General features: G+C 49.9%; 1 protein-coding gene across 3 annotated transcripts in view; it reads right to left on the reverse strand.

Annotated features, from left to right (window-relative positions):
• Positions 1–13,753, reverse strand: part of GRIK4 (glutamate ionotropic receptor kainate type subunit 4) — a 123,677-nt gene that overhangs the window by 38,244 nt on the left and 71,680 nt on the right. For all 3 annotated transcript variants that reach the window (XM_042882438.1, XM_042882439.1, XM_042882440.1), the window contains exons 4-7: positions 10,153–10,250; positions 7,423–7,588; positions 4,427–4,605; positions 1,887–1,940 (exon numbers count right to left, since the gene is read on the reverse strand). In XM_042882438.1, the coding sequence (XP_042738372.1) occupies positions 1,887–1,940; positions 4,427–4,605; positions 7,423–7,588; positions 10,153–10,250 (497 nt within the window). The remainder of the gene's footprint in view (positions 1–1,886; positions 1,941–4,426; positions 4,606–7,422; positions 7,589–10,152; positions 10,251–13,753) is intronic.

Genomic DNA, 13,753 nt, shown 5'->3' on the forward strand with positions numbered 1-13,753 from the left:
CATCTTCTTGCTTGCTTCCCTCCACAGCAACTCGCTCTGATTTTATCTTTTCTATTAGGCAGTGATTGTAAAACCTCAGAGGGTTCATTAGGAGCCTGATAATCCCTCCAGATTTATTAGTCTAAATTGCTCACTCCCATCTTTCATCCCCATTTAAATATTACTAATTTTCGTTAAACATCTCGCCCATCTGCCCAGGTTTTGCCCGATGTCACCTTTCTTCTTCAGCAGATCTGCCAAAAATCCAGTTAGCTCTGCTCAGAGCTCATCTCTTGGACAAAGTGGTAAAATAAACCACACTAAACAGAATAATATCCTGTGAGAGCAAATGACAACCAAATTCATTTCAGTCTCACCTGCCTCATACCCTCATTGCACTAGATGAATGGGTTTCAAAGGCACATGCCACCTCTTGACCTCAAGAAAATGCTTAATAACACTCATGCTCAAAACCAGGGTGGTCACGAGCTTAATTAAGCAGCGGGGAGCTTAATTTCTGTAGCTGCTTCCATTGTCCAAGCATCACCTATGAACACAGACTCCACTGTGCTGGTGATGTACAAATGGAAATCCCTCATTATGTGTAGTACAACAGGCCTGACAAGCTCAAATTACAGATCGGGGCCCCGCTGCGACTGAGACTACCCAAAATTTGTTCTGTTTTCCAGCACCACTACGTGCCTCAAACATGCAGCGTGTGCCAAGCAGGTATTTAGCAGGATGGAGACTCCGTCCCTCACCAGCTCCATCCCTCCAGGTCCATCCCTGCCTGCCCAGTGCTGGCCACGTGCGCGAGGATAAATAGGAGCAGTGCAGCTCTTTCATGTTGGACTGCTGTTGAGCGAGGCTATGACCTATGGATCAAGTGCTGGGCAGCAGCCAGAACGCTATTAGTTCTGCTAGGCACTTGTGGATTTTTCTTTCTTTTGCATTTTTCTCTCTCCTGACATCTCTCCCTATCCCTTCTCCACTCTCCATCCCAATTGCTCCCTGGGCTTTCAGCCCCTGCATTTCTCGCCTTCCCCCTCCCACACGTTTGGCTCCATCCGCTGCCGTCTGTCTCCCACCCAAACACAAAGCGTGATTCAGCTCTCGGCTTTCCTGGCACACACACACCCTGGCATAAATATTAATAGAAATTAGAGAATATGACTATCATTGGGAGTTGGAAGGCACCTCCACTGAATCACCCAGCCTGTCCTGCGTGCCCAGGATCCCACCAGTCCCCAGTAAGGGCCCTTCTCCCCCTGGGCTGAGCTCTCCCCACACTGCTTGGCAGCCCATTCAATAAGCCTGCTGCAGCAAGAGAAGTTTCTCCGGTGTTTATTTTGGGTTTCCCCCTGCTGCTGCCTAAGCCCATTACTCCTTGTTTAGCACAGCACTCAGGGATTTAGCCACACGATCCCCACATTAACGTTATTAGTGGCTATAAAGCCAAATCACCAGGGGCTGTGCTGAAGGCATGCCCACTCTGCTTCTCCACATTTATGGCTCCATCCCTCCTCCGCCTTGCTGCCCGCCCTTCTCCCCGTGCATGGAGCAGCCTCTGGCACTGATACCTCCCTCTGAGAACCTCATTAGGACGCATCCATCTACCTCTTTCCAAGGACCCCAACTCCCATAACACGGCCTCCAACACCAACCACATCTCCAGACTCTGCTTCACAGCATGGTGTGGGGCTGCTGTGCACCAGTGGGCTCTCCCCTGCTGGAAGCCACAGCAAGCCTTGCCTTACCTGAGGCTGGAGATTGCAGGAGGACTGCAGGGTGACTGCAGAGGGATTGCAGGTAACTCCCCCACCCCACACTCAGGCAGCTTTTTCCCCACATTCTCATTAACATGACTCAACACACACAGCCAAGAAAAGCCAAGAAAAATGTCTTACCAGATTAGTGAAGATATATGTGTAATAGGCAGATGCCATTCCCAGCTCGGCTGCCTGTGAAGGAGAGGGAAGAAGATTAAACCTGAGCCTGGCAATCTGCAATCTCAGCCCCAGTAGAGCAGACAGGGCCAGATTTGCTTTCCCACCCTCACTGCCACTGTTGGGAAAGCTGGAACACAACAGCACAACCTGATCCATGGGATTAGAGTCCAGCAGGACCCAGCCTATCTGGAGGTTCCTGGTTTTATTGCGGGTTTTGAGAGGAGAGAGATTAGATGGGGTTTATTTCATTGTTAATTGACGCTACTTCTCTCCTCTTCAAGGATCAACATAATGAGGAAAACTTTTGAACATGATTTTTGAACATAATGAGGGAAAGCAGCAGCTGAGAGGGCTCAGTGCTTATCTCCTTTTTTGCTACAAGCACCGGGATGCAGTGAGCAAGGCAGTGAAAGCTCTTGTGGAATTACAGAAGAAGGACAGTCAGTTGTCTCAGTGATGGCTTCCCCACAGGCATCAGCCAGATTTGGACTCCGGTCCTGAGAATTAACTAGCATGGATGAAACCTAGCAAGTCTGACAGCTCTCCAGAGTTTAACCAGGGTTGTGATGGCCACAAAAATAGAAAAGAAGAGGGTAAAAGTGTATGGGGATGCAGGGAGGAAGAAGATTTTTTCTGTGGGATGATCTCTTCTAGAGACCACAGACCAGATTACTGAAGTTATTTTCCAAAATTCAAAATTCTTTCTAGACCACTATTCGGTTGGTGGAACAGATGCTCAGCATTAATCTGCAAATCCTTCTGAAAGCCTGTGTTTCATTGCCAAGCACAGCTGCTCTCAATTCTGCTCTGGGACCTTGGCAAGGCGGTTTTCCGATCATCCCAACCACCTGGAGGCAGCGAGGGACCAACGGTGGCTTTGGCTGCACGCTGTCCCCCTGTCCCTTGTGCAGGTGCCAAAATGGAACCAGCAAAGCCATTTGGCCAAAAGAGCACCGTGAATCCACAGCAGGCTTTCAAGCAGCTTCCCAGACCGCTGCCTCATCTCTGAACCCCCCCCACAACAAAACGTGGCACTCGTTGTCCCTCCCTTCTCCCTTCCTGGGGACTGCGATAATGTCAGCTCTCACCCTGACCTACTTTGGAGTCAGAGCCTTTGATTTCAAAGGCAGAAAATCAAAGCAAGCAACAAAGCATCTCCTGCTCCCATCGCTCACAGCCGCTCGGTGCGTCTGCTGCCAGGTGGGCAGTGGGACAGGTTGGTAATAGAGGAAGCAACCATGTGTCTCCACACCATATGCAGAGGGTGAGACACGAGAAATTGCCATTTCTCTCATTGTCCAGAAGGTCTGACACAGCACTCTCAAACTGATGACATGTTTCTCTTGCTTTTGGTGACCTTTGGGCAGGCTGCACCAATTCACCATGACCTCATCCCCATAAAGAAAACATTTTTTCAGCCTCCCCAGATGCAAGAGGCAGCTGCATCAGAAGCTCATTATTTATTACCTCCCACTCCTACAATCCTCCGGCCAGGAAGACTACATTACATTTTACTGAAGCACTGAAAAATCACGGCAATCTCTGACATCTCTATCAGTGGAAGGAGAATATTCAAGCACGGAGGAACTGCAGGTCTGCAGGAAGTCACTATAGCAACAGGCAGGGGACAGCCTGCAGCTGCCAAGCTGCGTGCTCCTAGTGACACGGGGACTTAGGAAAACCCCAAAGGCATGGAGGAAGATAAACGGCTCCCAAACAAAAGGCAGGAAGGGAGCCCCAAAAAATACCCCAAACTGCCTATTTAGAAATGCAAAATGGCAAGCAGAAGAAAAAAACCTTCAGGAGGGGGAAAAATAACAAAAAAACAACTCTAGTGGTTTCTGCTGGCTGTCATCAGGGATAAATCTGAAATGGTGATGAAACTCCCCAGTAACATAGCCAGGACTCCATGTGTGATGCTGCGACAGCAGCCAAGGGGAGACCCCACTGCCTGGATCCTGCTCTGATTCAAAGTACTCCTTGTTCCTTCCAGGACGTGGGAAACTACACCCAACTTCAGGCTCCATCTGGAGCCACTGCTCAGTTCTGAAGTAGGCTATCAAAACAAATGCTAAAAACTGCAGCGAGAGACCATTTAAAAATAAACACGATTAAAATAAAATCTCGGTTAATAAGGCAATAAAAATGGAAGTGAAAAGTTAGGAATGTACTAGGAAAAAGAATAAATTATTGCACCAATTGAGTAATTTCAGAGAGCTCAGCAGCCCCCCGAAGCAATATGATGGCACCGGGAGCCACAGGCATGCACCACCAATCGCATCAGCTCAGAGCAATTAAACCCTTGCTTCTGTAGGTACAGCCCTGAAAAGAACAAGCAAATTATCTTCCCTAGAAACTCCACCAGTGGCAATTCTCCTCTCAGCAGTAAGCGTTTCCAGTGAATTGTTGTGCTCCATTATCACACAACACCTGCACGTGCACGTTCATGCACTCTTGGATGTTGCCCAATGGAAGCAGCAGCATTTGCAGGCACCCACCTTCTGCAGGATGGTGTGGGACATGGAGGCGTTGGCGTGGACAATGATGGTGGCTGTTTTGTCATCTCTGATCTCTTTGAGGAGAGGCGTGGGGTCCCGGCTGTCATCCAGCATCCGGACTGAAAGCGTGTCCTTAGAAATGAGGAACTGCCGAAGCAACTTCTCTAGGTTTAAAAGGCCTTCGTATCACAGGGAGAGGATAAAAATAAAAATTAGATGCCTTGACATTTTACACCCGGTATGAGAAGCACCTGCAGACAGCTCTGGGAAGGCTGCAGGTTGGCCCTGGGAGAACTGCAGGATGAGGTCAGGCTTCCCCATGCCTAACCAGGCATCCTAAGCCCTACTTGGGTCAACCCAGGCCACAGCCTCCCCCCTTCCCCCACTGCTGGCTGAGGCTTCTCCCGGTCAGGGCTCCTTCCAGGCTCTTTTTGATATCTAACAAGACCTCCTGCTGTGGCTTTTCTTATTGAAGAAAGACTATTTGATAGATTCCGTCTCTTCTAGGTAGCTGCTGGTTTTCCTCAGGAAATAGTCTCCTCTGTCAACTTTGATTGACCAGAGAGCACGAGATTTAATCATTGGCAAAACACAGGCAGCACACGTGGTTATACAGCGCAAAAGAAGGAGTGAAGCTGGGGTGAAGGAGGCTGGAAAAGCAGGGCTGGGAGCAGAACCCGAGCCTGGCTGACGTGAGGTCAGAACCAGACATGGGATGGAGACTGGAGAAAACACACAGAGCAACGTGATTAGCACGAGTCCTGCTTCCAGGGACTGCCAGTGCCTCACAAAGGGAACAAAGCGGTGTTAAAAGGCAAAGATCTGAGATGAGCAGCCTCCCCTTCACAGCGAGAGGCTGCCAGCAAGCTGTGCATTGAACTCTTCACAGTGCATTTGCCTCTTGCGTTTTATCCAACTCCGGTAGGAACTCAGCAACTGCACAACAGCAGCGGCGCAGACCTCACCTGAGCACTGCTCAGCATGCTGGTTTCAAGTGAACAGTGAACTGCATTCTTTGATTCGCTTTTCATCTCACTCCACACCTTGCAAGGATCAGCCAGGCTGCTGTGCATAGTAGTCTGGTGGACACTTTGCTTGCAACTTGTCCCAGTAAGACATGAAGAGAAGTCAGGAACTGGGCAGAGCCAGGTCCCGGGGGCTGCTGTTTGACACCGAGTAACAAATCTGCCTTTGCACCACAGGCTTGTCTGCTCACCAGCTCTGCTCGTGGGGTTTGTGCTGCTGTAATCCTTCACCCTCGTGGTCAGTTCCTATTTCTGCCCTCTGATCTTACAGAGCTGCTCTTATGATGACCACCCACCCCAGTAATGGCTGACTTTTCAGGTCAAGGATTCTGTAGAATCCCACAGACCTTCCAGGCTGGGATCTCAGAGCAATTCACAAACAAGCTTATTATTCCACACCACAGAGAAACTGAGTCACGTAATCTTCTTCTAGTCACCACCGTGTTCCACTTACACTGGCCTAACTCCATTGACTTTGAGGTCATATTTTCCCTCCACCGGAAGAAATGACAATCAGCCCACAGAAGAAGGATGCGACTTCTTCCAGTGACAGCACGAGCGTGACAGGATAGGACCCAGGAGTCCCATCACACAGCCCTGTACTTAAACCACAACAGCTACGACTTTCCCTCCTGGGATCTAAATAATAACATCCTTCAAAACAAGATTTCCTCACTGATGAGCAGACAGCTCATATGCTCCCCTTATTAGCCTCCAGGGAACCTTCTGAAAGCCCTGAGTGCCTCCAGTTAGTTGTCTAAAGCACTGTGCTTAGGAGCAGTGCTTGCCTTAAGGGAAGCCGAGGGCTTGTGCTCCTACACAAAGCTGAATCAGGCCCTTCTTGCACTCAGTAACAGTCAGAGCATGGTGCGCCTCAGTCCTAGCTAAATGTAACGCAAGAGACTATTTGCATTATTTTCACTGCATAATTTTGGGTCAGGTCCACCGCAAGGGTAGATCTGAGCATGCCTGCTGAAGGCAACTGACTTACAAACACTTGGGATGTCATCTCCCCAGGGTGCATAAAGCACGAGGAGAAGGCAAACACTATGCTATTCCTTCTGACTCTGTGTGGAGGTCTGCCACAGCAGTGTGTCACTGGCACAGCTGTGGGGTGAAGTTTGCCCAAGCCTGCTCAGGAAGGATTCTGCCTTTCCTACAAGCTCAGCCCCCCACCTGACACTGCAGAGCTCTCGCCTGTGTCCCAAAGCTCCCTCTGGTCCCACGTGCCTTCACAAAGCCTCTCTTCTTAGGCTGGTTTGGATGCTTAACTCTAGTGCTAATGAATCTGGCTGCAGGGGAGCAAAAGAAAAGTAGTTTGGGGTACTACACACCAGCTACCTGCCCCTGCCTTACAAGCACAGCACACGCTTCAAGCAGTAGGATGCAGAGCCTGCTCCTGCCATGTGAGAGTTATGCAGAGCTAAAATGGGCTCACTGAGGTGAACTCTCCAGCATCCAGATGCACAATTACCAGCAGATGTATGGCTGCAGAGCCCAAGAGGGTGTGCAATGTAGTGACTATTAATCAAGTCCTGCTTTTAGGCCACCAACTGCACGTGGGTTTGGGAGAGATATATTTCAAAAAGTGATGCTTGCCTAAAATAATCTCCAGAAACAAGCTTAAGCCTTTTTTTTTTTCCCCTTCCATTTCAAAAACCCATCTGTGCAAGCAAAACGCTCTTCAGATTGTCAAACAGAAGGCAGACGAGCCTCTTCCCCATCCCCATTCCTCCTCCAACAAACAGCTCCGTGGGGCAGCAAGGTGGGATGACTGCCCTGCAGGGCTGCTCTGCACAAAGAGGCCCCTACCTCTTTGGCCCTACCTTGGCCAAACCCCCAAGTAGCACAGCCCCCAGCTGCCACGCACCAATCACCCTGCTCTTCCTGCAGCAAGCACCGAGCACACAGAGAGAAACAAAAAGGCAACCAGGAGCAGAAGGGCCTCTACCCGTCCTGGGAATGACTTACATTCAGCTTTGGCACAGATGAGGCAGGCAGTGGTGCAGTTAAAGAAGTTGAGGATTCCTGCCACGGCCACACTGATGTCGGTGTTGCTGGGATGGAGGTTGAGGGTGGTGAAGCGCTGGAGCTGCAGCTTCAGGAACTCTTCCGGTGCCACTCTGAAGTGAGGAACCTAAGTAGGGAAGAGAAAGAAGGAAACAGAATTAAGAGAATAGGAATAAAAACAAGCAGATTTACCATAAAGGACCTTTGGTGTGAAATGCACAGCATGCAGAAAGTGAAATATCCCAATAAAACTGCAGAAGTGTCACTGAAGTGAGGAGAGGAGGGCGGGATCTGTGCAATAGCAGAGGGAAATAATTATCACAGCAACAAGAAGCTGCGGGAAGGAGTAGATCAGGAAAAGTCTTGCTGAGCCACTCAGAGAAAGGCAATGGGGTTTGTGATTACAGCACAGGAAACCATTCTGGATGAGTTCAATGTAATTAGTCTGGGTACTAATTGTAGTCAGGCCCACCCTTCATTTTGGGCTCGCTGCCTGGGTGCATACGGAGGATGCTGTCAGGCAGTTGTACAGCCCATGCTGCTCTGTGCTGCCCATCCACCTCTGCCTACAGTCCCCATGTGCCACCAGGTAATTAGGAAAGATGAAGGGAGGAACAAGATGACCCTGCTCTGGTAAGGCTCAGGAGAGAGTGGAACAGCTGTGGCAGCCAGAAGCTTTGGGCTTTTTTGATCAGCAGAGGCAACAGGTGGTCATGCAACACACAAGCTCCAGTCGAGCCATGGCCCTGAGCTCTAATAACGTTTATCATTAATAAAGCAGAGCAGGAGCACAATGCTGCCTGACCTGAGCCCTGCTGTAACCCTGCAACGCAGGAACCTGGGCACCAGGGTTCAGCCAAGCAATGACAGATAATGGCATTTTCCTTTTGCAGAGTGAATTATCTGGAAGATACTGAAGATAGAAAGGGAAACATCTGCTTCTGTTTCATTAGAGGACTGTCAAGTCCTGTTTTCTTCCATTATTAGCACTTCCAGAGACTATCATCCGTGCCTCCGATCTCTCTCCACTTGGGAAGGGCCATTAGTATGTTGTGATGGCTGCTGTACTGACAGCATAAACCGTTCGGTTAGCGACAGGAAAGTTGAAGAGCAATAAGCTGCTCTCTGCCTTGACTTCACCCTGCAGCCCTCATCCCAGGCTCTGCTGCAGGGAGAGGAGCAGCCTGTAAGCAAATTCCTGTAAGCAGAGCAGACAGGGCAGCTCCAGCACCAGCCTGCTGATCACTCCTGGGAGCCAGATGGAGCCTGAGGCTTGCAGCAACGGCCGCTAACAGGGATGCAGCCACCAACTCGTGCTCAGCCCCGAGCCACCCCTCTTTCCCCAGGGCTCGGTCCCCTGCACCACTTCTCCCTGTGCAGGAAGAAATGAAATCTGGAAGGAAAGGCAGGAGATGCAATGCAGGTGCACCTGCCAGCTTTCCCACAAGCTCCAGGTGAGCACAAGGCCAGACACCCTCCAGAGGTGCGCCAGCAGCATAACCAGGATGCTCTTTCCATCACCTGGCAGAGGTCTGGAAGCACAACGTCTCTGGCTGTTTGCTATATTGCATTTAACACAACAGCACCAAGTGATGCTCCTGTGATACAAATCATAGGGAGTTTCTGCAGGTTTACATCACTAGGAGGGCAGCTGGGATCAAGCTCAAGAACCAAATACCTTAGAAGTGTACTAGCACTCACCTTTCATTTCTGAAAAAGAGACTTAGATCAGAGACTCAGTTTGAATGTGAATTTTAGGGGAAAAACACTTGCAATCTGTTACTGCAGAGCTGCCTTTACCTGGAATGGAGCACATGCCTGGGACGTTTAACTGCAAGAAGCACTACAAAATACACTCCAGAGACTCATCATGCTGTAGCCCAGAGCACCAGCACTCACAGGCCTCCTCTATCTCCTCAACACTTCTGATTCTCATGGAACAAAGGACAGCACTCATTTGTGAATGCAAGTTATTTCCAGCACTCAGTTCAGGCACTCCCCTCGCTTGGAGGCTCCAGAGAGCATTCACTGAGTGGCTCAGATGTTATCTGGCTTTAAAGGGATGAACTATGAGAAGGGAACTCAATTTCTTCTCCCGTGAGCAGAGCTGGATCAGTCTAAGACAGTTCAAGGCTTATAAAATACTAAATCAGGCACGTAGTCTGGACACAGCTACGAATTGCTTGCATCAGTGCAGCAGCAGCAAACAGAGAGGAGAGCAGCCTTCCAAAGGGATTCCAGGGTCTTTGCAGCCCTGTCAGCAGAGACATGGCTCACATTGGTGCTGCACGTGAGGGAAGCTGAAGGAAAAGGTGACAGAGATGAAAGCAAGGACAAGGGAGGCAGAAATGAGAGAGGAAATGGAAAGAGAAGAAGCTGCAAGAGTGCGAGCAATAAGGGAAGAGGTGATAAACCAAGCTGTCAGCTCTGATCATTAGGAGGCACAGCGGATCACAGGGAGCACTGTGCAGCAAACAGATGACTCCAGCAAGGCACCTCTGCCAGAGATGCCCTGGAGTGCTGCAGGCAGGTCGCTGCCCCCAGCTAAGGCAGGCAGCATCCCTGCTGCTGGGATACAGGGACAGGGGACACGGGATAGAGGGCACGTGGAGCTGCAGAGGGTTTGGGGAGCGTGAAGGAAAGGAGGGGGGTATGGCATAGACCCACCCAGCATGGGACGTGTCCACTCACCTCTTTCTCCCCACAGATATTGCTGATAATGGAACTGGAGGCCGGGCTGGAGGAAGGCCCCAGGACGCCCACCACCCCTTTGGGAAGGATCTGGCACACTGTGGGCACAGAGAGAAGAAATTGCATTAGAATTTGCCCTGTTCCAACTGACAGAGATGCCAGCAGCACCTGCTTCACTCTGCTATATGTATACACAACATACTTATTCCCTGCCTTCCCTCAAATCCGTCTGCTCCCTCTGACACCCAGCCCCTGACACCATCCTTCCCCAGCATCTCCGTACTCCATCTCAGCCCTCCCCATGTCCCATATCCTCCTCTCCAGCTCAGAACAAGGGTCTCTCTCTCAGAACTTTCCCATTTCCAGGCTCACCTATTGCACTCCAAGGGCGATGCTAAGCAAAGTTTATGGAAGGCACTAAATGCAGCAGTGACCCAGCTACAAAGCACGATCCAGCAGCAAACAAACTTGTCTGAATTTCTTCCCTCATCTTCTGCAGAGCTCAGTGGCAATAATAAGGAATCACATTACTGTTTTTCATTTCTGTTTTTTTCTAGCAGCAGTTAATCTTCTGGCTCCACGCCACCAAGGTTAGGAGGACAATAAAAAGGCCCTGACAAAATGAAGGAGTTAAATCTCTTTCCTCAAGCTTCCCGGGTTAAACCGCAACCTTTTGTCCTTTTAATTCCCAGCACAAATTCAGCTGAATGGAATTCCCCCAACGGCCCCAGCTGCAATCCCTGCCACTGCATCACCCAGAAATGCAGCTTCAGAGTGCTTGGCAGCACATTTTCCTGTAAAAGCTAAACCAACATCTCCAAAAGCTGAAAAGATACTGCTTCTTTGGTATTGCACTGCTGGTCCGCCTCAGAGCGGTTCTTCCTCCAGGCTGACATGCTGGACGAGATTTTGTAGTGGCTGTAGAAAGTTAGATAGGTTCAACGGCTGGGAAAAGATACTGGGAAACTTCAAACCAGGACACGTGTTTTGTAGCAAAGAGAATTTATCACCAGGACTGGCACACTACAGAACAGAGCAGGTTTTCTGTCAATTTCAGGCCTCAAGACTGGATGTGAGATGGGAGCTCATACGAGGCGCTCAGCAAGAGAACTGCTGCAGCTGTTTTCTGCAGGAGATCAGATCACTGAGGTGGCATTAGATGTCAGAAGTCTTCATGGCCTCATGGCTGGGATACGGAGCCACAAGCTGAGGATTTCATTTGTCACTCTGGGGACTTCCCATAGAATCACAGAATGGATTGGAAGTGACTCTTAAAGGCCACCTGGTCCCACTCCCTGCAATGAACGGGGACACCACAGCTCCATCAAGTGCTCAGAGCCCCATCCCCTGACCCTGAGTGTCTCCAGCAATGGGGCACCGCTGCCCTGACTTCCTACAGAAGTGCCAATGACATGCAAACACCTTCTCTGGGGTTTTCCTTCCCCCCATGCTCTCTCTCCCTCCACCATCTCAATCTCCTACAGCACACAGAACAACACTTTTCTGTGGCATCTTCAAAGGAATGCAGCGCTCACTTTTTCTCCCTGCTTAAAATGTTATGAGCGCTTATCCCTCTTCAAGAAAATCCTTTCAGATGAGAACCCCAGCGACCTGCAAGCCCTGCATGCTGTCTCAGCAACACGCACAGCCCCGCTGGGTGCGCTGCAATTCAGTGCTTGGGCAGAAGGGGATGAGTGCTGCTCAACCACAGGTCATCAGGGCCAGAGTCCTGGGACGGATTTGGTTGTGGGTGCAGGACAAAGTTTGGCGAGCACTTGTCTTCTCATCTCGCCCGTTGAGAACAAAAATCAGGTTAAGTAGCCATGGCAATGGAGTTGCAACAACTGCCAGAAGAAAAAGAACCCGCTCAGCCCTCTGAGGCCAAGGCGTTCAGTAGAATTAAAGGAAATGAATGGAAACAAAGTGGAGATGCCCAAGGCAAAGGCCTCGGCTGCACTGGGAGAGCTCTTGTAATCCAAACACATTTCCCATTTCAAACATCACCTGATGCTGTTAGCCTCCCCAGGGAGACCAGGCAGAACCCTGCTGCCGTGCAGCACTCAGACACATCCATCCAAGATCCTGCCTGGTCTTCATGGATCAAACAACTCAAAACCCCACCGGACACCGGGCACCAAGATGACTTCTTGTGCATGTGAAAGCTGAAAGCCATCCACGTGGGTGCAATTTCACCCTCCCTGAGCATTACTCGTTTCCTGTGCTTTTCCACAGTCAAAGATCAACGTGTGCACACACACCCATCTGGTCACAGCCACCTCGGGGGCTCAGGGCACTCCAGAAGCATTTACCCTTAGTCTCCCTGAACAAATCCTGGCTGTGTGCAGAGCACAGCATCTCCCTCCCTGCACTGATCCAGAGGCTCGCAACGGCACGTACAGACTTCTGCTTCTAATTGAAAATAAACGAGCAGGGAAGGCATGCGATTACCTCAACATTTCTATGATTGCAAAACATATCAGAGGATCACGAATGGCCTCTCATACAAAAAATGCCAACTGCATACACAGGCGAAGCTATAGAGCACCATTCATCCATCCTACCAGCAACCTGCAGCCAGTCCCACAGCTGGAACTGCCTTATAGGTGAAATCCAGCAGGATCACACATCTGCTGGGATCAGCACGTCTGGGTGGACATGGAAACACTGGTGTGAATACACAGAACTCGCTAAATGCTGACCTGCCCCCAGGATCATAGAATCACTGGAAAAGATCACTGAAGATCATCAAGTCCGACCATAAAGACGTTTGGATAAACAATGGAATGATGCTTAGAAGATGAATGCTGGCTGCTCTGCCTGGGCACTGAAAGCAACAGGGTGTTTTAGATAAAGACACGTTTAACGAGCTGGTTTGGGTCTCCATAAAAGGAGCTGAAACGTCAAACAGAGACTGCAAGCAAGCTTTGCTTCTAATGGGAAAACAGCTTTCACTACAAACTCGCTTCAAAACAGAGGACTTTACGGATGTCACCGATGGGAACAGTCAGTGTTTGTCTTCATTCACATCCAAAACTGAAATAGCAAACCATGCATGAATGCGATTAAGACTGACTCATGCTGTACCTGCTGCAGGGAGCATGATGCTGCAGTCCCTCACACTGAGATGCACTGAGTCAGTCCAGGGAACGGGGAAGGGAAATGGCTCAGTGGTACGCTAAAAGCCTTTCTCACAGCCCTAATTGCACACAGGATCACTGATGGGACGTCATAGCTTCGCTCCTGGAGTGGTCAGCAAGGCATGCAGGCTGCGACAGTCAGGGATGAGCTCAGGGGGTGAGACTGGAGAACAGTATGATTAAACAGCTAACTGCTCTGCAGTCACAGGTTGACACATCTAAACTGCTTTTATTAACATGACGTGTGCTAACGAACATCAGCAGCACGTTAAAGCTGTGAGGTCGGATATTGGAGAGCCATGGAAGTCCTGAAATCTCCACTAAGGGAAGGGACTCTGCTCCGCCAGCAGTATAAATCAGGAGTAACTCCTGTGACATTAATAGCAGAGTCACACAGAACCCAGATTTTTCTTGTTGTAAGAAACGCTCCAAGATGTTTTTCCCTCTGAAAGAAAGGCAAATAA

Source organism: Lagopus leucura, unplaced genomic scaffold (assembly GCF_019238085.1).
Source record: "Lagopus leucura isolate 7727_CA_CO unplaced genomic scaffold, USGS_WTPT01 Super-Scaffold_100034, whole genome shotgun sequence".
Taxonomy (NCBI): domain Eukaryota; kingdom Metazoa; phylum Chordata; class Aves; order Galliformes; family Phasianidae; genus Lagopus; species Lagopus leucura.